The 22,500-nt window shown below is 38.4% G+C and overlaps 1 protein-coding gene across 27 annotated transcripts in view; it reads left to right on the top strand.

Moving 5' to 3' along the window:
* The window catches only part of EPB41 (erythrocyte membrane protein band 4.1), a 181,208-nt gene that overhangs the window by 102,949 nt on the left and 55,759 nt on the right, over positions 1 to 22,500 (top strand). For all 27 annotated transcript variants that reach the window (XM_061390473.1, XM_061390525.1, XM_061390457.1 and 24 more), the window contains 4 exons: positions 7,433 to 7,520; positions 10,845 to 10,997; positions 12,999 to 13,096; positions 17,100 to 17,272. In XM_061390473.1, the coding sequence (XP_061246457.1) occupies positions 7,433 to 7,520; positions 10,845 to 10,997; positions 12,999 to 13,096; positions 17,100 to 17,272 (512 nt within the window). The remainder of the gene's footprint in view (positions 1 to 7,432; positions 7,521 to 10,844; positions 10,998 to 12,998; positions 13,097 to 17,099; positions 17,273 to 22,500) is intronic.

Here is a 22,500-nt window from a genome sequence, read left to right as displayed (position 1 = left end):
GTAATGTGAGAGATATAACACAGTGGTCAAGAACAAGAGCTTTAGTCAGACTGAGCTGGGTTGAATTTTTGTTCTGCTTGGTCCTAGCCTTGTGACCTCAGGTAATTCACTTAATCTCTCTGAACCTCAGATTCCTTATATGTCTGATAGAGATCATTACCTCAGAGGAAATAGGGTGATCCATAGGGTTAGAAAATGTCATAGGTGTAAAAACTTAATACAACGTCTTACACACAGTAAAAATTTAATAAACATTAGCTAATATTAATGTCCCAGAAAAAAGTGTTTCTTCCTACAATATATCCCATTGTTATATGAGTGACTTCTCCGAGCTAAATTTTACCAGCTGCCTAAGGCATATCAAGGAGAATGTCTGATCCTGGCCTTGAGTTGGCACCTTGAATTATGTTAGCATGAATTAGGCTAGGATGCCCTAGAAGGTCACACTGCTGAGAAATCCCGAGTGGTCATACAGTAGTCTATCTAGCTGTTGAACCATCTTATTTTCCTTAGAGTGGTTCCAATAGGATTGCATGGATTAAGATGCTTCAGATAAAAGAGTGTTAACTCAAGGTCCCCCAGTTCTAGTTGCCTTATTCCCGCTGTAGGTTCCAGTCCCTCAGTCATGAGAACCATAATAAGAACTTTAAAGTCTTTCATCTATGTAACAGTAGTCTTATAACAATTACCCCACTCTAATGAGATCATGCTGTTTCTACAGATAATTGCCAAGGTTAGTTTTTCAAGTTTGGGTATATACATTACAATACTTTGATATCTAAGAGCACTAATGAATCACTTTCAACTAGTTGATGATTCTAACTTAAAGGATGTTGTATTGTCCTTAAATATGTGTTTGGTGATGGCAGTTTAGTCACTACATTGTATCCAGCTCTTGTGACCCCCATGGACTATAGCCCACCAGGTTCCTCTGTCAGTGAGATTTCCCAGGCAAGAATACTGCAGTGGGTAGCCATTCCCTTCTCCAGGAGATCTTCTCAACCTAGGGACTGAACCTATGTCTTCTGTACTGTAGGCGGATTCTTTACTGCTGAGCCACCAGGGAAGCGCAAAATATGTGTTTAAGAAACTTATTAATATTCTGATTATAATTCTAGAAATTTCTATATATATGCAAAATATGTAATTATGCACACAAATACATGTATGCAAAAGTAAGTGGTAGAAAGAAGCAATTAAAATTATTTGTTAGAATGTCAGGATTGTAGGGAAGTGTTCTTTTTATCTAATAATTTAAAAATAATTTTTATTGGTAGTATAATCTTTGAGCAATCAATAAAATGGTAAAAGAAAATATTTTACTGCTGCTGTTGAGCACAACAGCAGAAAATAGTGGTATTAGATTATAATTGATGCCTTACTTCTGTCTCTGATGATTTTGACATATATTTGATCATAATGGAATTTCAGGTTTGGGAGGACTTTGCAGTCTAAATTTCATGCAATGCTTATTCTCCTTTATGCATTGTTAACATAGTCATCATCATATCATAAGCAGCTAATTATTATATGTGTGTTATTATGTGCCAGATACCATGCTAAGCACTTTATGTATAGTATCATATTCAGTCTTTATAACCACTGTTTGAATTAAGCCATGTGTGCTCAGTCACTTCAGTCATGTCTGACTCTTTGTGACCCTATGGCCTGTAGCCTGCCATGCTCCTCTGTCCATGGAATTTTCCAGACAAGAATGGGTTGCCATTTCCTACTCCAGGGGATATTCCTGACCAGGGATTGAACCTGTGTCTCCTGTGTTGGCAGGTAGATTCTTTACCGCTGCACCACCTGGGAAGCCCTTTGTTGAAATGGTGGAGCACAAATCAAGGCAGTTGGCACCAAACTGTACTACTGGTCATTGTATGCTTCACTAGGGTGCACTTTTATTTTTTAACTTGCAGTTGAAAGGTGAAATATTTTAAAATCTGCCTGTTCACTTAAAAATTTTCATGATGAAGTAGTAAAAAGTATTGATTATTTTAAATCTTAAATACATTCTGTTTAATATTCTGTGTGATTTAACAGGAAGTACCCAGAAAGCACTTGTGCTGCATACTGAGGTACAACAGTTATCTTGAGGAAAAACACTTGTATAATCGTTTTACATTCTCAGCTGAATTCGTCACTTTTTTTTAGTGCAACACCTTTTTCATTTGAAAAAAAATAACTATGATTAATGATTATGATTATTCAGACTTGGTTGTTTGGCATACATTTTCTCAAAAAAAAAGAAATGAGCCAGTCCTTTAAGGGTTGGTAAACAACTGTTTGTTGCTAATGATAAAATTCAAGCTTTTAAGAGAAAATTAGAATTTTGTAAAACTTATATTTGCCATCATGGTCTTGACAGGCTCCAACTACTTAAAAGACTTTTCTGATGGAGTTGGTGATGACTTTAATGCATGTGATTATCTTCTTTTAATACTGTACAATGAAATGTGTCAGCATTTGGAGGACTTGGATTATTCAGTCAGCCAATATTTTTCAGATATGAAATGCATGATGTTACAAAATCATGCATAACAATAAAAAGTCCATTCAAAAGGCAAGATAGGCCAATGGATTTTAATATAACAGGTTACAGAAGTTCACCATTATGTCTTCAGATTTCACATTGGAAACCCCCTTAGAAAATTGCCATTGTTGAGTTTTAGTGTAGTAAGTATCAAAGAAGATTTTTAATCATCAATTCTTCATTTTCCAACTACATATCTGTATGAGCTCAGGTTTCTTCATATACTACAACCAAATTCAACTATTGCAATAGATTGAATTCAGAAGTAGTTAGACAGGAGAATCCAGCTGTCTTCTAAGTCACACATTAAAAAAATTTTATAAATATGGAAAACAATGCCGCTGCTTAACAACAGTTTGGGAAAATGTTGTTATTTTTAAAAAAGTTGTTAAAATAGGAGTTTTTTATTGTTATTCTTTAAAGATTTAATCAGTAGTTTCAAATTTTATTAGTTTTACCTTCCATTATAGTAAATATTGATAGAAATAACCCACATTTAATAAAAGCTCTTTAGAGTCCTCAGTAATTATTGAGAGGGAAGGGATCCTGAGGTCAACATTTTGAGAACCACTGAGCTAGGCACTAAGGCAAAAGCCTGGGCTCAGGAGTCAGCCTGTCTTACTTTGAATTCAGTCTCCATTCCTTATTAGCTTTATGATTCTTAGTAAGTTACTTAAGGGCTTCCTAGGCTTCCCTGGTGGTTTAGATGGTAACGAATCTGCCTGAAATGCAGGAGACCCAGGTTCAGTCCTTGAGTTGGGAAGATCCCCTGGAGGAGGGCATGGCAACCCACTCCCAGTGCTCTTGCCTGGAGAATCCCCTGGACAGAGGAGCCTGGCGGGCTAGAGTCTACAGGATCGAAAAGAGCTGGACACAACTGCAGCAACCGTAGCACACATGCATGCTAGTTACCTAAGCTCTCCAAGTTTCCATTTTTCCATCTGAAACAAAAGGATGATACTGTGAATTTTGTGATTATTTAATCAGAAATTCATGTAAAGTGCTTTGCACAATGATTAGTATATAATAAAATTTCCAATATTTGTTAGGAAAATAATAATTCTTATTCCATTTTGTCAGTAATGAGTGTGAGTCTGGGTTTAGAGAACTGCTTTTGGGAACTGACTTTAAATCCAAATAGGTGAAACGATCTCAGAGGACAGATGGATGGATATGTTCCAGTTGATGTTCTGTGAGGTGTATGGGTAGAAATTGAGCAGTGATGTATCTCCATGATCAGAAAATTTAGAGGTCTGTCATCTTGGAATTTACTTGCTCCTTTTTGGAAAGATTGGCAGTCCTTACAAACAGAAAGCCAAATGGGAATTTTAATTATGTCCCGACAATGTGACATTTTAACCAGTCCAAAGAGACTTCTGCTTAGGCAGAAGCATTTACTATGTGTTGATCCCATTCCTCAGATAAAGAGAAGACAGTCTACATACATGGAATCCTTAGTAGTGGCTCTTTGTTTGCCGAGACAGAAACTGTGAAGCTATAATTCACATTAAACGTACACTAGCAAATCAAGGCTTAAAATTAATTGTCCTACATTTATGGGGACTAGGAAGATAATGTAAAGTTGTCACTTGTCCCCTACGTAATTATTTGAAACCACAGTCTTTAATCTGGAGATGCAACAATGTTATTAAAAGGCTGTCACATCCCCCACCAGATGAAAACTGTTGACTTGCAAGCATGTGGACCCCAAATTGGTTGAAATCCAGAAGATGGGTGATGCTTGAAACTTTGCCTTTATGCCAACCACCCTGAGAATTGTACACGAGCTGATCATGCAAACTGTACCCCCTCCCTCACGATGCCTTAAAAACCCTTGTCTCCTAACGAGCAACTTGGAGATGATTTTAGGACATTAGTCCACCATCTTCCTAGGTTGCTGGCTTCCTGAATAAAGCAGCTTTTCCCATTTAAAAAAAAAAGGAAAAAAAGCTGTCATTTAACACTGGAACTCACTGAGTGGCTCTGTATCCTGACTCAGTTTGCTCAAAATAAATACAGGGAAACTTTGTTATAACTTCTCTTTTTAATGAGCGAAAATTAACCTGTGCCAAACTCTCCAGTTAGGTACTTCTTGTAAGCTGCAATAATTTCAAATAGTAAATTATTAAGTGGTACTGAATTAATTCAAAACAGTACTCCTAATAGTTTAGAGCTGTCTAATCTCTTTCCAGCTAGTTTGTTACTATTTTCAAGAGTCTTGGAAAATATAGGAAAAAACACAATCTTTAAAACATTAAGTCAAAAATAATTAAGTTTAATTTGTGGTTTAATTGTAAAATATGATTGCATTGACATGCACAGGTATCTGTGGTTGGTGGGATTATGGGAAACTTTCTTCTGTTTGTTTTTTTTTTTTATGCTCTTAAAGATATTTTCCAAATTTTATACAATGAATGTATGATTTTTATAATCAGAAAAAGCTTCCTGAATCAATTGTGTTCTACAGCCATTAGGTGGGATAGAGCAAGATAGTCATCCATGCTGGGAGGCAGTCTGGTTGGGGATACTGGGGCCTAAGCAGGGTGAGGAGAGTGTTTGTTGTGGGGGGCCAGCCTTGCAGGAGAAGTCAGAGCTCAAATAGGATGAAAAGGGAGTCATGGGTGGGCACGTGGTTGTGGTTATCAGACGCAGAAGAGAGTGAGAAGGGCGTCCATGTAAGGGTAAGGCCTGCAGAGGACATCCGTATGGAGTGGTACCTGATACCGGTGTTGAATCCTGAGCAGGGTGAAGATGTCTATGGAAGGGGTAGCCTAACCCCAGGGGTCAGAATCTGAGTGAGGACACGTGTGGGAAGCAGCCTAGCATGGGGAATTCAGAGTCTAAGCCAGTGAAGAGGGCATCCATGTCGGGGAGGAGTCAGTGGCAGGAGGTAGAGATTGGTTCTGTATGGGGGAGCAGGGCGGGGTTGATCAAATTAGTGTAGTAAGGATAATGGGAGTCAAGTTTCTGACTGTCAGTAAAGGGAGGTAGAAATTACAGTGAGAAGGAAACTAAAATGACTCCTATGGTATTGCGTTAAAACTGCAGGTTTCAGCAAAAACTGTTTCTGATGTATAGATGGATGGATAGATAGATAGAGATGTAAATAAGTACACATACACGCTCCAGCTACATCCAAAGATTAAAAAAAAAAATCATTTCTGATACTAGTCTCAGGAAGTAGGTATTATTACAGTTCTTACTTTATAGGAGACTGATGTCATACTCTTAAGTGCAGGAGCCAGCTCTAATGATGTGACTTGGGTCCTGGCTAAAGCCTGCTGCCTTAAACTAAGACTTATAACTTGCCCATGATCATGTAATCCCTTGAGCCCTATTTCTTTATCAGCAGAATGAAAGTGTTGGACTCTATAATCTAGCTCCATTCCAGCTTCAAATTCTAAACTTCAAGCTATCAATAATACTAACAACAACAACAAAATGCCCCAAATCTGGAAAGTTGGGAGTAACCTTAACTAGAAACGTGTATAATTAAAGTGAGAGAAAAAACTGTAAAACTTTCCTGAGACGTTCTTAATGAGTTGAACATGCAAAATTGCTTGTTCAAGTGCTTATTTCCCCGTTCTTTTTGTGTGTATGTTCAATTTAAGTCATTAATAGCATTCAGGTGTGATATTTTTGTGCTTGCAGAAGTTTTTATTCAGGGATGCTGAGTCATTAACAAGTATGCAGTTGCTTTCCAGATTTTTTTTTTTTTAATTGGGGAGGGGGTTTGTTATTCCAAGGAACCCTTTGTTCTTCTTTTCTTTTTTGGTGGCACCAGGCAGCATGTGGGATCTTAGGTCCCCAGCCGGGAATTAAACTCACACCCCCTGCACTGGAAGCATGGTGTCTTAACCACTGAACCACCGGGAAGTCCTCCTTTGTTCTTTTTAATGAGGATAAAGACACATGGTTTTGAAAGAGACTTTCTCTTGTTAAATGAATAGGTCACCGCTGCTTTTTCATAGCTTGAGGCAGGCAGTCTTTTGGGAAACAGGCATTTACGGTGGTTTTTCTTCAGGGGTGTGGCTGCATTATTGTTACTATGAAGTTCTATTTGATTGGTCCTGAATTGTGCAGCACTAAGAGTAATATCTTTTTCTTTAAAGCTCAACCTAGCTCATGAGCTCTTTTCAAAAGAGAAGAAAGTTATAAAGAAGAAGGAAAGACTGTCATAGTGAGTGTTTAGACTATGAGGCTGATTGTTTTCAAACAAATTTGATTCATTATATGCTTTGTAATGAAGACATCTTAATAACAGAGAGAGCAGCCCTTTTATCTACATGCTTCTATTAACCAATTTATTTTGTTTAGATCAGTGGGCAGGACACCATCTGTTACCAGAAATTTTCTTTTCATCAAGCCTGCCCCCATTAAGAATCCCCAGTTAAGCAACTTCAGCTGCCCTCCTGTTTAATTTCCATAATAACTCAATTCAGGGATATGGAGAGAAAAGGGCAGCTAAGAGGATATTGTAAACTGTATCATGCCCTCAGAGGATTTAATTTGGTCACCTCCTTGGCAAGATAAATTAGTGGGAGGAGTTTATGTGTGTTGAAGAAAAGGGCTAAGGAGAGAGAGGAACAGAACTAATGGTGGATGAGGCAGTTTTAAAGAATTTTAGTAGGATTAAAAAAAAACTTTTCTTCTAATAGCTTTTTGGTAACTTTTTATTTCTCCAAGAGCTCTTTTTCTAAGGCATATTTCAATTATTTAGACACAGGTAGGGATGAGTCCTTTTCCATATATAATATTCTATTTTTAGGAAAATGAAATACATCTACATATCGGTATGTATACATTTATATGTTTATGCAAAGTAAGAGTGATATACAAATGCTATTATTATAAACATTGACACTGAAAGCTTTTTTTTTTTTTCTTCTATCAAAGGTCCATGACTCCAGCTCAGGCTGACCTGGAATTTCTTGAGAATGCCAAAAAGTTGTCTATGTATGGTGTTGACCTTCATAAAGCAAAGGTAATGGTAACTTATTAATATGCATGTATCAGACCTGTGTCATATAGTACCTCATACCAACCTTTACCTAGGGTATTATGAAACATTCAGAGGAGATAGTAATTTTTGTTAGAATGTTGTCTGTCCATTGAATCAGTCAAGGGTATTAAGTATATGAGTTGAGTTGCCTGTTTGCAATTCCACCAGCAGAACGAGGTTTCACACCTAAGCAACTGTAAAGATCAAAAGATACAGTGCCAAGAGCAGAAGAAATGGTAACTTCCTAAAATGCAGATACATTTGCAAATGCAGAGTGACAGCGAGGCTTGTTTCATAGCCAGTTACCTACCTCAGAATCACCTGGGGTATTTGTTAAGTATACCGATTCCTGAGCTCCTCCCAGATATTCTGATTGACTGTGGAGGAGAGGCTTAGTCTCCAGATTTAATGAATATCCCTTCATGCTTGAATCTGAGAATCACTTAGCATTGTCTAGGAACTTGTTTGAAATGCTCATCTCAGTTCCCATCCCAGAGTTACTGAATCAGAAACTCTGGGGGTAGGGCCCAGCTCTCTGTTTTAACAAGCTCTCCAGGTGATTCTGATGCACACAGGAGGAACACAGATGGCTCACTTGAGAACCACTGGTAACTGGAAACTTGAGCTTTCATCCCCATTCAACCCAAGACAGTCTAACACAGTGAATAATGCCAGGATGTCGCTTGACTTCTCTCACCTTCAGCTACTGAAGTGGCTGGGGAGGTTGAGGAGTTTGTGAGGGAAAAGACTCAAGGGATGATCGGAGGTTCATTCAGTGAAATTTAACTAGGATATACGATGAATCAAACCCATGTCCAGTGAGAAACAGGCAAAAGAATAGGGATACTTAACCCACAGAAGGGAAAGTTTAGGGAAGATATAATAGCAGTCTTTCTGGGTTTAGTGTGTGAAGCAGAGGTTTTACTGTGCCTCTAAGATGTAGCACTGGAGCAGGTAAACTGGGAGCTGCAGGGAGATACTGTTTGACTCAGTTGGGCAGTTTGTCTAACAGAGCTATTTCAAAGGTGGGATGGGCTACCTCAGAAGGGACAGAGTTCTTTGGAGATATTCCAGGTTAGGCAGAATAATCACTTGGTAGCAATTTAGAAAAGGACCTTCAAACATTTTGTGGTAATTGGACTAAAGTGACCTTTCAGGCTTCTCCCAACTTGAATATCTGTATCTGAAGTTTCTTCCTTATTTGGATTTCTAATAACCCTAATAAGATTCCTATGTATGTTAGTGAGTTTTCTTGATGTTGCTCTGGATTGTTTGGGGCTGGGTATTGTAACTTCTGTGACTCTCAGAAGTAGATGGTAGGAAGATCAGGTCAGGTCCAGAACTGAACTGGTGAGGTTTTGCTTCTCAATTTCTGCTGGAGGCTTGTGTGAATTCAGTAGGTATCAGGAATGCATGAGCAATCAGGCAGCATATTCCTTTGCCAAATGCTGTAAAGCAAATTATTTCTTCAAAACATCTAGTTAAAAGAGGGATGTAATTGTACCCACAGGCTTTAAGAACTTAAGGGGGCATCTTCTGGGAAATTGTGTTATGTAGTCATTGAGTTGAAGCTGAATATTATTTCTTTTTCTCTCTGTTGTGCTTGTACATAGCACATGTAGACACTAATATGTTTCTCTGTACTCATTTTGGGGAAAGGAGTCATTTAGAAGCATGTAATGTTGGGTTTTTATTACTTATCTAAATAAATAGTCAGCTGTAGAGATGAACTCAGGTGAAATTTATTTTCCTTGAATCAATTGTGATTGATAATACGGGCAGGTGACAAACTCAATGTAAACACTTACCAAGCATATTGTCAATAACAGGATTTGGGGTGATACAGAAATGAGTTAGATATAGTTTCCACCCTCAAGGACTGAATTTTAATTTTTTTTCTAGTTGTTTTCCTCATTATAAAGGTGCTGCTGCTGCTAAGTCGCTTCAGTCATGTCCGACTCTGTGCGACCCCATAGACGGCAGCCCACTAGGCTTCCCCGTCCCTGGGATTCTCCAGGCAGGAACACTGGAGTGGGTTGCCATTTCCTTCTCCAAAGCATCAAAGTGAAAAGTGAAAGTGAAGTCGCTCAGTCGTGCCCGACTCTAGCGACCCTATGGACTGCAGCCTAACAGGCTCCTCCGTCCATGGGATTTTCCAGCAAAAGTACTGGAGTGGGGTGCCATTGCCTTCTCCGTTATAAAGGTGACATATATATATAAGTAATACATTTACATGTATGTATGTATATATTGGGGTTTCCCATGTGGTGCTAGTGGTAAAGAGCCCACCTGCCAATGCAGAAGACATAAGAGACATGGTTCGATCCCTGGGTTGGGAAGATCCCTTGGAGCAGGAAATGGCAACCCACTTCAGTATTCTTGCCAGGAGAATCCTTTGACAGAGGACCTTGGCAGCCTACAGTCAATAAGGTCACAGAGAGTTGGACACAACTGAAGTAACTTAGCACACACACAGCACACACATATGTATTATGCACACATAATTGTATGTGCCTAGAAAATAGGATAATTCAGGAAATTTTCAAAGTAGTACTGGTTACTGTTAAAGAGTATGGAAGGATGAGGGTAGATTTTTAAAATTTTACACATTTCTGTATTATTTGAATTTTTTACATACATGTGTTAGTTTTTTGACATTTGAATGCTTTTTAAAAGACAATACATGTCTATTGTAATTAAAGTATAGAAAACTAAAATAAAAAAATTTCTCGTAATTGTACCACCTAAAGAATGGCATTATTACCATTTTGGTGTACACATCTTTCTTCTATGAAAATCTTTTATATTCTTGGAATCAAATTATATATGCAATTTTGTCCTGCTTTATTTCACTTAATGTTAACAACATAGTTATTTTCCCATTTATCTTCCAAAGTCTAATCTAACTATTTTAACAGCTACATCATATTTCACTGTATGGATGGACAAAATTTAAGCCTAATGCTTGGATATTTAGGTTATATACAGTTTTTCACTCTTAAAACATTCTGAACATTATCATGTATAAAGCTTTTTCTGTGATTTGAATTATTTCCTTAGAGCAGATTATAGAAATAGTATTAAGGAGTGTCATTTGGAATTTTAAAGATAGTTATGATAGGTAATAATGATGATTTTTTTAAAACGCGGTATAGTAACAACATTTTGACGTAGACCAAGTAATTCCATGGGTTACAGTTGTTAGGGTAACTATTTTGGGTTGTTGATAGCTTCAGATTGTCTAATAAGAGTCAGCTATGTTGAGCATTTGGCTCAAGACTGACATTCTAACTCTTTTTTCCTCAGGACTTGGAGGGCGTGGATATCATCCTAGGTGTCTGCTCTAGTGGCCTTCTGGTTTACAAAGAAAAGCTGAGAATTAACCGCTTTCCTTGGCCCAAAGTGCTGAAGATTTCTTACAAACGTAGCAGCTTTTTCATTAAGATTCGGCCTGGAGAGGTACAGAGCTCATGATTCCCTTTCCTCCTGAATCAAACACAGATCATGTCTAAAACAGCTCTTCACGCCTGTTTCCCTCTCTACAGCCAACTGTTTAGGCGCTGGTATTTTGTTTCCTAAAGTAATCAGTCCCATGATGCTTCTTCCTTCCTTTACTGTTGTTGGTTTTCTGGACAGTTCTCTTCATGTAAGCAAATACACCAAGGCCAGCAGTGAAATTTGGATTAATAAACTTGTTCCTTGTTTGCTTCAGGTAAAAACTTGATGGAAAATATTTTTAAATTAAATAGCATGAGATATTTAACCTGTGAGTTTAAATTACTTTCATTTTGCACCACAAATCCCTTATCTATATAAATAAATTTATTTGTATGTGTAGTTTCTGGTAGTGACTGGAAATGTGTTCCAGGGTCAAGTTCTAGATTTGTAGTAGACTTGGATGTTCAACTTTGTACCAGATAACTCAGTTGTTAGTCAATTTTCAGGATATACCATTGCTGGCTAAGTCTAACTTTTATATTAAAGCCCTGTCATGGTATAGCAGAAACTTGTTCACGTAGGAATTAAATTTTTAAAAAAAGTTCCAACACTTATTCTGCCACCTACTAAGTAAAAGACCCTTGACAGATCTCAGGCATTCTTTATCACTCAAGGGGGATAGTACCTTCTTCTGTCAAGGTTGATTTGAAGATCAAATGAGATGACAGCTGTAAAAGCTCTCAGCAGAAAAGCACCCTACTAATGTAAAGAAGCTTTTCTGTGTGTATATCACCATCTACTGGTGAAAAATGACTCGTCGTTTCAGCATGGAAATACTGAATGTGCAGCCTTAAAATTTCGGATAAGGGTTATCGCTGAAGCATTTGTTTAGGACCGTAATAATTTACCTGTGCCTAGTTAAAGAGTTCCAAATACAAGAGTCATTCAGTCAACAAATGTTTTTTGACAGCTTTCTTTGTGTCAGACACTATTTTAGGGGCTAGGAACAGTGAATAGAAGAGTCTCTCCCTCTGCAGGCTTCCTTTTTTATGTTGGAAGGCAGAAAAGAAAACACACCATATATATATATATATATACTTCCCATCTGTTTCTTTAAATGTTAACTATATAATATATACTAAAAAACAGAAAGTCCTCTGTTTTTTTAAATGTTAACTATATAATATATACTAAAAATGCAAAAGTCTTACTTTAGAAAGCAATAAAGAACAACAGGAGGATTTTGAGAAGTGTAATGTAGTATTATGACTGCAATAGATGATTTAGAAGTAGTGTGGTGTAGGGGAAACCATGAAATTCCGGTTCTGCCAGTTAAGAGGTGTGAGACTGAGCAAGTAACTTCTCTAATCTCAGTTACACATGAAGAAACTCGTGTGTAAAAATATAGATGATACTATCCAATCACAGTGCTATTGGCCATAATAGGCACTAGAAGTTAACTGACATTAACAGAGGCAAGAGGAGCAGGACAGTGTTTCCAGTAGCCCTGCAGGATGTGGTTTGTTTCAGTCAAAGAGGTTATCTAGATAAATTAACAAGCAATCAAAGAAAAAAAAGATATTTAATAATTCAAGAATCTGGTTTGAACCACAATCTTTAGTTTCTATTTCTAAAAATGACTGCATAATAATATTAGTTCATTGGAAGAATCATCTGTTATCCCAGTCCCTGATTATTGAGTAGCCTAGTATCCTAAATGCAGGAAGAACAGTGTCTGGATGATCAAAACATGACTTATTTATGTCTCAGAAAATGTACGGTGTATGTATACGTGTGTGTTTCTGAACAAAATAAGATGTGTAAATAGTATAAGATGAAAAACCACCCTCAGTGTACAAATTTCTTTTGTTAAGTTGGAAGAAATTTCAAGTGCTGTTTTATGTCCTTAGATTAGTAACATTCTTTCATTCGCAGCCATCTCCTCGTAGCACCGCGTTTCTCTGGTCCTGTTTCAGTAGTTGACTAATACTTTGTGTTCCGTGTTTATCTGTATGCTTACAGCAAGAACAGTACGAAAGTACCATCGGATTCAAACTTCCCAGTTACCGAGCAGCTAAGAAATTATGGAAAGTCTGTGTAGAGCATCACACGTTTTTCAGGTATTGTTCTCACTTCAGTATTTTTCAAGATTAAATTATTAATGCGTGTTTCTATTTTAAGCCTGCTGTTGAAATTCCCTTCTTTGTATGGTTGGCAGTCTTTTCTTTAGCTGAGGTGAAATCATCTTAAGCAAGACAAAATGAACCTAGTTCCCCTCCTTCGGGTTGAAAAACACGGCCTCCACAGCCCAGAGCATCTTTCTGTGTATGGTGGAAGGAGGAGGGAGTGAGGAATAGGAGCCTGTGTTTAAAAGAGACTCTGGGATTGCCCTAGGGAGCTAAATCCGGCCCTACCAGGAGGAGGGACTCTGACTGGCCTCCATGTGGAATTTTTCTAAGGAGTGCCTAACTACCTGCTGTGGGTCTCTTACTCTAACAAGGTTAAAGATTTGAAGCTGATCCTTATCTTGGTTCTAATCAACCCCAGAAAGGGAGCACAGAGAACCACCTTTGAAGCCCAATTGTATCAGATAAACAGAAGACAGAAGAAAGTTTCATCTCCTTTACTTTTCCTGAGGCCACATGCCTAGCCCCTCTGTTCATTTGCCAAGCATTTCCTGTGTGCTTACCCTTCATACAGACATTGGGAATAACCTCTAGTAGTGCTGGTCCCAGTCCTAATGGAACTTAAAATCCAGCAGGCAGATCATTACTCACATTGAAAGGAGAGCCAACTAGTTGTTGTCATTTAGCCTTTTTAAGAAAATGAAAATTGCATGTATAGCACAGTGAAGAGAATAATATAATGAGCTCTCCTTGTACCAAACCCCGGCTTCAATAATTATCACCCCAGTGCCAATCTCGTTTCATCTGTATCCCCACCCACTCTTTCCTACTACTTCCCAGATTATTTTGAAGCAAATGCCAGACCTTATGCCATGTCATTCATAAATAAACTTGACTCTTTTTAAATGGTTCTCAAGAGAGAGAACCATGATATCTTTTTCTTCTATTTGTATTTTTTATGTCATACTTCGCACTAAAGAACAGTGTACAGAAAAATAAGTCAGGGAAAATAACATTTCAATTCTCATTTCAAATAAACCATCAGGTTACACGTTACACTAAATTAAAAAATCTTAATTATTGACATTAAGATATTTCTTTATGCTTCCATCATCTACTTTAAAACCAAGAAATAGTTTTAAATGAAGGTGAGGAAGAATAAAAAGAACTTTTTTTCTTTTTTTTTTTAAATTGAATGATAGTTGCTTTACAATGTTCTGTTAGTTTCAGGTGTTCAGCAAAGTGACTCAGTTATATATATATATATTTTCAGGTTCTTTCCCCTTATACTGCTACTGCTACTGCTAAGTCGCTTCAGTCGTGTCCGACTCTGTGCAAGCCCATAGACGGCAGCCCACCAGGCTCTGCCGTCCCTGGGATTCTCCAGGCAAGAACACTTGAGTGGGTTGCCGTTTCCTTCTCCAATGCATGAAAGTAAAAAGTGAAAGTGAAGTTGCTCAGTCGTGTCTGACTCCTAGCGACCCCATGGACCGCAGCCTACCAGGCTCCTCCATCCATGAGATTTTCCAGGCAAGAGTACTGGAGTGGAGTGCCATTGCCTTCTCCGCTTTTCCCTTATAATGACTACCAAATACTGAGTATCCTTCCCTGTGCTATATAATAGATCCTTGTTGGTTATCTGTTTAATATAGTAGTGTGTATATGTTGATCCCAAACTCCTAGTTTATCCCCCCACCAAAAAAAAAAAAAAAGAGTTATTTTTAATGTTTAATATCTATGGTATAGATTTCAGTTGCATCTGGTGTTTTTGCTTGTAGGATAGCATATTTATATCCACTGCATCAAAATAAGAGGATATATTGACATGTAATGCTTCATTGGGCTTCCCTCATGGCTCAGTTGGAGAAGGCAGTGGCACCCTACTCCAGTACTCTTGCCTGGAAAATCCCATGGATGGAGGAGCCTGGTGGGCTGCAGTCCATGGGGTTGCTACGAGTCAGACACGACTGAGTGACTTCACTTTCACTTTTCACTGTCATGCATTGGAGGAGGAAATGGCAACCCACTCCAGAATTCTTGCCTGGAGAATCCCAGGGACGGGGGAGCCTGGTGGGCTGCCGTCTGTGGGGTCGCATAGAGTCGGACACGACTGAAGCGACTTAGCAGCAGCAGCAGCAGCAGATGGCTCAGTGGTAAAAAAAATCCACCTGCCAGTGGAGGAGACTCAGGTTCAATCTGTGGGTCGAGAAGATTCCCTGGAAAAGAAAATAGCAACCCACTCCAGTATTCTTGCATAGGAAATCCCATGGATAGAGGAGCCTGGTGGGCTACAATCCATGGGCTTGCAAAAAAGTTGGACATATCTTGTGACTAAACAACAATGCTTCATTACATAAAAGAAAGTGTTTGCTGAATTAAAATAAGCTACCCCAAAGAGGGGCGGGGAGGACTCTCTTTTTGGTAGTATTTGATGTAGCAATGTATGTATACATTTATTCAGCAAACATTCACTGAATGGCCAGATTCAGCCAGGCACTATGCCAGAAGTTAAAACACAAAGATGAATAAGTCAGACTTTATTCTTTATCCTTAGAGAGCTCACAGTCTCATAGTGGAGACTAGAACATAGATTGTTTCAATTCAGTGGAGTAAATGCCATGACAAAAGAGAGCAGAGAGTACTGTGTAGAAAGAAGATGAGGTTTCTGAGTTGAAAATACACTAAAAAACCTATTAAATAGATTACCAGGCATTGAGTTTGGAGTGCGTTTGACAAAATTATTCTAGGAGTGTAGAACAAGAGCCCTGGGCTTGAATTCTGTGACTACCCTATTTCTTAACAGCTATGTGACCTTAAGCAAGTAGCCTTTTTTGAGGTTCAGTTTCTTTTATATATAAAATGATGAAAATGTTACAGGGGTATAGTGATAATTCTTCAAGAGATGGGAATACCAGACCACCTTACCTGCCTCTTGAGAAATCTGTATGCAGGTCAAGAAGCAGCAGTTAGAACCAGACATGGAACAACAGACTGGTTCCAGATTGGGAAAGGAGTATGTCACGGCTGTTTATTGTCACCCTACTTATATATGAAATGTTGGGCTGGATGAAGCATAAGCTCAAATCAAGATTGCCAGGAGAAATATCAATAACCTCAGATATGCAGATGACACCACCATTATGGCAGAAAGTGAAGAAGAACTAAAGAGCCTCTTGATGAAAGTGAAAGAGGAGAGTGAAAAAGCTGGCTTAAAACTCAAGTTCAAAAAATGAAGACCATGGTATCCGGTCCTATCACTTTATGGCAAATGGAAACAATGGAAACAGTGACAGATTTTATTTTCTTGGGCTCCAAGATCATTGCCAATGGTGATTGCAACCTTGAAATTAAAAGACAGTTGCTCCTTGGAAGAAAAGCCATGACCAACCTAGATAGCATGTTAAAAAACAAAGGCATTACTTTGCCGACAAAGGTCTCTCTAGTGAAATCTATGGTTTTTCCAGTAGTCATGTATGGATGTGAGAGCCGGACTATAGAGAAAGCTGAGTGCCGAAGAATTGATGCTTTTGAACTGTGGTGTTGGAGAAGACTCTTGAGAGTCCCTTGGACTGCAAGGAGATCCAACCAGTCAATCCTAAAGGAAATCAGTCCTGTATATTCATTGGAAGGACTGATGCTGAAGCTGAAGCTCCAATACTTTGGCCACCTGATATGAAGAACTGACTCATTGGAAAAGACCCTGATGCTGGGGAAGATGGAAGGCTAGAGGAGAAGGGGACAACAGAGGATGAGATGGTTGGATGGCATCACTGACTCGATGGACATGAGTTTGAGTAAACTCTGGGAGTTGGTGATAGACAGGGAAGCCTGGCGTGCTGCAGTCCATGGGGTCGCAAAGAGTCGAACGGGACTGAGCGACTGAACTGAAGTGATGAGAGTTATGAAACTTTTTAATTCTTGATTTTGGCTTTAATTTCAGTCTCATTAGAGTAAGATAATGTATATAATATATGATTATTATGTTTTTTCCCTCCAGACTGACATCTACAGACACCATTCCTAAAAGCAAATTTCTTGCCCTGGGATCCAAATTCCGATACAGTGGCCGAACTCAGGCTCAGACCAGGCAAGCTAGTGCTCTGATTGACAGGCCTGCCCCACACTTTGAGCGCACAGCAAGCAAACGGGCATCCCGAAGCCTTGATGGAGGTTTGTACTAAGAATTAATGATTTCTTGTCATCCTAACTCTTTAGAGAGAGAGAAAGGAAATGTGTTATCGGATGTGATCAGGTGCAAAGAAAGTACGGTTATCTATAAAAGAATCAAAGAAGGTCAGTGGAAAATGAAAAGGATCTTACTAATTGTATACTTTAGTGAAATCACCTTAAGAAAAGGAGAAAAAAGGTTCAGAGAGAGGAGTAACTAGATCAGGGTCCCACTGCCAGGTAGTGGTGGGTTAAATACCACTAGAATTAGAATTCAAAATTCTCTGCCACAGGGAGAAACCGAATGTAAAATACTATACTAACGCCCTCTTGGACATTCTTAAATAGTTATTTTTGAAGTAGAAAAGAAGGAGAGAGTCTGCCTCACTCTAGTGCTGTGGCAATCATTGGAAAAGTTTAGAATATTTGTCATGTGTCAATTATAGACAGAAAAAACAATCATATTATTGGAGTCTCCAAATTTTGTTTAAATACAAGGAGGAGGAAATAAATGTTTCATGATTGTATATACTGACAGAAGACCTGTTTCAGTTTTTCTAAGTTTAGTCTTAAGGATTTTAGAGCATTAACATTAATGAAATGAAGTAATAAGCCATATTCAGTTCTTTTTTTTCTCCCTGGCTGTGCCGCATGGCATGCAGGATCTTAGTTCCCTGACCAGGGATTGAACCCAGGCCCCAGCAGTGAAAGTGCCGAGTCCTAACCACTGAACATCCAGGGAGTTCCCAAGCCATATTCAGTTCTTTATGCCGCTAAAAAGAGGTGGCTAATAAATAAAAGTTCAGAAGGCAGTAACAAAACAGAGTATCGCTGATTGCAGCTCTGTGTTGTCTACTGTAAAAGCAAGGTGCGTGGTACGGTAGTTAAAGGTTCGAGTTACAGAATCAGACCTGGTTCCCAGTCTCGGTCACTACATTTATGATCTATCTTGAATGAGTTACTTCATCTGTTTGAGTTTTCTCATTCATAAAGTGGGTGTGATGAGGCTATAATATTACCTCAAATTTTCATGAGAACTAAATGAGATGATCTGCTTAGCACAGTGGTTGGCACTTAATAATTGATACTAAAATATTAAGTATCATTAAGATATTGTTAATGTTCTGGCCACAGAATTATTATTTTGTTAATTATTATCCAGAACTATGCTGCTGTATTCTGGTTTGTCGCATTGTGGGAGGATATATCAGAAACGCCTAACTCACTTTAAAGGAATCAGGAACGGATTAGCCACGCTGGGAAATTATCAAGCAGCAGAACTTCTGTTCCTGTACTGCACGTCAGGTTTCTTTCTTTCTGGTTTTTCTCTACAAGGCAGATTGTAGTCTTTGATTTATTTATTCTTCATGATAGCACTAAGAATTAAGTTCCCTGGTGGCTCAGATGGTAAGGAATCCACCTGCAATGCAGGAGACCCAGGTTCGATCCCCAGGTCAGGAAGATTCTCTGGAGAAGGAAATGGCAACCCACTCCAGTATTCTTGCCTGGAGAATTCCTTGGACAGAGGCGCCTGGCGGGCTATAGTCTATGGAGTCACAAAGAGTTGGAGACAACTGAGTGGATAACACACACACAGAAATTAAGCTCAGAGATTAAATAATTTTTCTCAAGATATGATAGCAGGTAAGTGGATTGGAGTACATGTTGGTTGTTGGATACTTAACTCATTTATTTGTTCAGCAATTTGTTGTACATTTCTGTGTATCAGGTATTATTCTAGTTACTGGGGATATAGGTGTGAACATGCAAACGTGGCCCTGTTCTCATGGGGCTTATGTTTATGGGTAGAGACAGAAGCAGAATAAAACATGTTCAGATAGTGGTGAGCGCTGTAAAGAAAACAGCCAGAGTGATGGGAGGGACAGTGTCTGGAGATGGGGCAGTTGAGAAGCTGCTTCAGGCTGAAGTGTTGTTCAGTCGCTCAGTTGTGTCCAACTCTTTGTGACCCCGTGGACTGCAGCATGCCAGGCTTCCCTGACCTTCACCATCTCCCAGAATTTGCTTAAAACTCATGTCCATCGAGTCGGTGATGCCATCCAACCATCTCATCCTCTGTCGTCCCCTTTTCCTCCTGCCCTCTATCTTTCCCAGCTTCGGGGTCTTTTCTAATAAGTCAGACTCAGTGGTCCAATCTGAATTCAGAAGGTTTCTCTGAGGAGCTTCATCTGAACTGAAACCTGAATTATGAGGTTAAATAAATAAATCTGGGGGAAGAACATTCCTGAAGAGAGAGCAGTGAGTATGAAGCCCTGGAGGTAGGAGTGAGCTTGGCAGGTGTCTAGATCAGTGCCGTCCCATAGAACTTTCTTCTATTTTGTGATGTCTAGTTTGATAGCCAGTAGCCACCTGTGGCCATTGTGAACCTGAAATGTGGCTATGAAACTGAGAAACTCATTTTTAACTAAATATAAATAGACACATGTGGCTAGTGCAAAGATCTACTCCACTCCAGGGGTAGAAAAGCAGAATAATGGTGAAGTCTGTTGCTGGATTTGCATGAGAGATGGCAGCAGCTAGGACTTGAATATTGGCATTAAAGATAGTGCAAACTGATCAGGGATATAATTCAGAAGCCAGGTCTGACAGGATTACTGGTAAATTAAGTGTTGGAGATGGTAAGGAAAAGAAAATCAAGGTTTTTCCTAGGCTTGATCATTTAGTACAGTGCGAAAGTCTGAGAGAGGAGCAGAGTTGGACAAGTTAAGTCTAAGGTATGAAGACTCAGTCCTCATGTCTGCCATATTCTTATTTAAAAATAAGAATTTATTTAATTTTTGGTTGCACTTGGTCTTCGTGGCTTTGCGTGGGCTTTCTCTGGTTGTGGTGAGTAGGGGTTACTCTTCATTGCCGTGCACGGCCTTTTCAGGGCAGTAGCTTCTCTCGTTGCTGAGCACAGGCTCTAGTTTCAAAGGCTTCAGTAGTTGTAGCATGCGGGCCTGGTAATTGTGGCACACGGTTAGTTGCCCCGTGGCATGTGGAATCTTTCTGGACCAGGGATCAAACCCATGTCCCCTGCATTGGCGATTGGATTCTCAACCAGATTCTTCCCTTAACAAGGGAAATCCTGCCATATTCTTATAACGGCATCAGGCATTGCCTTCTTGTCCAATAAATCACCCTACCTCCAGTTTAGTTTTGGAGAGCTATCATTCCCATTATTTTATCCCCATTTTTTAGTGAGAAAACTGTAATTGGAAATTTTAAGCAGCTTATTCAAGATCTCACAGATAGCTTAAACAAAAACCCACGTCTATCCAATACCATATTCCATGGCATTTTCCACTTAATGAAATTTCCTTGTTATATAGATATTATGCCTGATGTATCTTTTCTAATAGCAAAATAATCAACAGTTCAAGGGTTATTGAGCTTTGGTACTTTGACCAATTTAGAAAGTTTTACTTAGAAATACTCTTCTATTACTTATAGAAATCATATGTTGACTGTTTCTCTTTTTCTGGCTGTAGAAACCTCAGAGTTCAAGATTTTAAAAAACCTTGATGTCTCTGTCTATTGACTAATATTGGCCAGTTCTTATTAAGTTATACACTGTGTTCTTAGGGGGGAAATCTGTAAGATATTATAGAAAAACCTGAATGAACTTTTTTGACCATAAAAAAGTTTTCAGTCATATCCTGATGACTAATGAACTTAAGTACCTTTTCATAATTTATAGCTACTTGCATCATTATTTCTGAAGTGCCTGTTCAAATCTTTTGCTCGTATTTTTATTGGGCTGCCTGTCTTATTAATTTGTGGGTATTCTTTATATACTCTCGTCTTACTCTCAATCTCAGGGAGAAAGCATCAGTATTTCATCATTAAGTGTGATGTTTGCTCTGGGTTTTACATAGCTACCTCTTATCAGAGAAGGAAACTTCTGAGAGTTTTTACCATGAATGAATGGTGATTTTTATCAAATGCTTTTCACTTCATTAGTTGATATAGTAGTAGGATTTTTCTCCTTCTTTATGTTACATGATGGCTTAAACTGATTGCCTTTCCATTGTTAAGCCTTCTTGGCATTCTTGAAGTAAACTCAATTTGATCATAATATATTCTTCTTATGTCATTTAAAGCTTTCTGCAATGATATTCATGAGAGATAGGCCTGTAATTTTCCTTTCTTGTAAATGTTGTCAGGTTTTAGTATCAAGCTTATGCAGGCCTCAAAGTAGATTGAGAAGTATTCCCTCTTTCTGCTCTCTGGAAGAGTTTGGGTAAGATTGGTATTATTTCTTCCTTAATGTTTGGGAAGAATTCACCTATAAATTCTAGCCAGCTGGTTCTAAAGATCCCTTTGTGGCAGGGTTCTTTGCTTCCAGATTCAATGTCTTTATTAGAAAGGACTATTAAGATGTTCTAGTTCTTGTTTCAGTTTTGGTAATTGTGCTTTTTCTAGGAAATGCCCAATCCATCTAAATTTTCAGGTTTATTGCAGTAAAGTTGTATCTTTTTAATATTTGTAAGATCTACAGCAGTGTCCCCTTCTGTGTTCCTCATATTGGTATTATACACCTATCCCTATTTTTTTTTTTTAACAAGCTTGCAACTGATATGTTCATTTTATTAATCTTTCCAAAGAACCAGTTTTGGGTTTTGTTTTCTTCCTGTAATATATTTTTAATTTAATTTTTGCCAGCTAGTATTTTTATTATTTTCTTTTTACTTTTTTGAACTGTCCTTTTTCTAATTTCTTAAAAGAATATCCATTGATGTTTATTATTTCATCATTATTAAATTCTAAACCTTAGAATTTAAGTGACTTGCCCAATGTCACATAGTCAGTGACAGAGTTAAGAATATGTAAAACTGTTCTGCCAGTGCCATGTTTTTTATCCTTCACCAGAATAACTTCTTTTCTGTGGAAGAGGAAGGATAAAAGAGTTCATTAGGCAGTTCATTGAGCACTTAGCATGCTCTAGGTACTGTTCTAAATGTTTTTTATATATTATCTTTTAAACATCTAAATTGCATATAAACTGAGTAGGACTTTTTTGTAGTTCTGTTTTCAAACATCTTCTGTTTCTCTGTGTACTGTCTGCTCAGTATAAGAATTTGAAAACGTGTCTATAAAAACTATTTTTCCTCCTTTTCCCGGATCCTTTTCCATTCTTCTTAACAGAGAAACTTTCCCCTCTTAGGCCTCCCTTTTTTTTCATTAATATAACCCTCTAAGCTCAAGATGGTGTATTAGGGAAACTTAGTAAG

The sequence above is a fragment of the Bos javanicus genome, chromosome 2 (assembly GCF_032452875.1).
Source record: "Bos javanicus breed banteng chromosome 2, ARS-OSU_banteng_1.0, whole genome shotgun sequence".
Lineage (NCBI taxonomy): Eukaryota > Metazoa > Chordata > Mammalia > Artiodactyla > Bovidae > Bos > Bos javanicus.
This window is presented reverse-complemented; position numbering and strand designations above follow the sequence as displayed.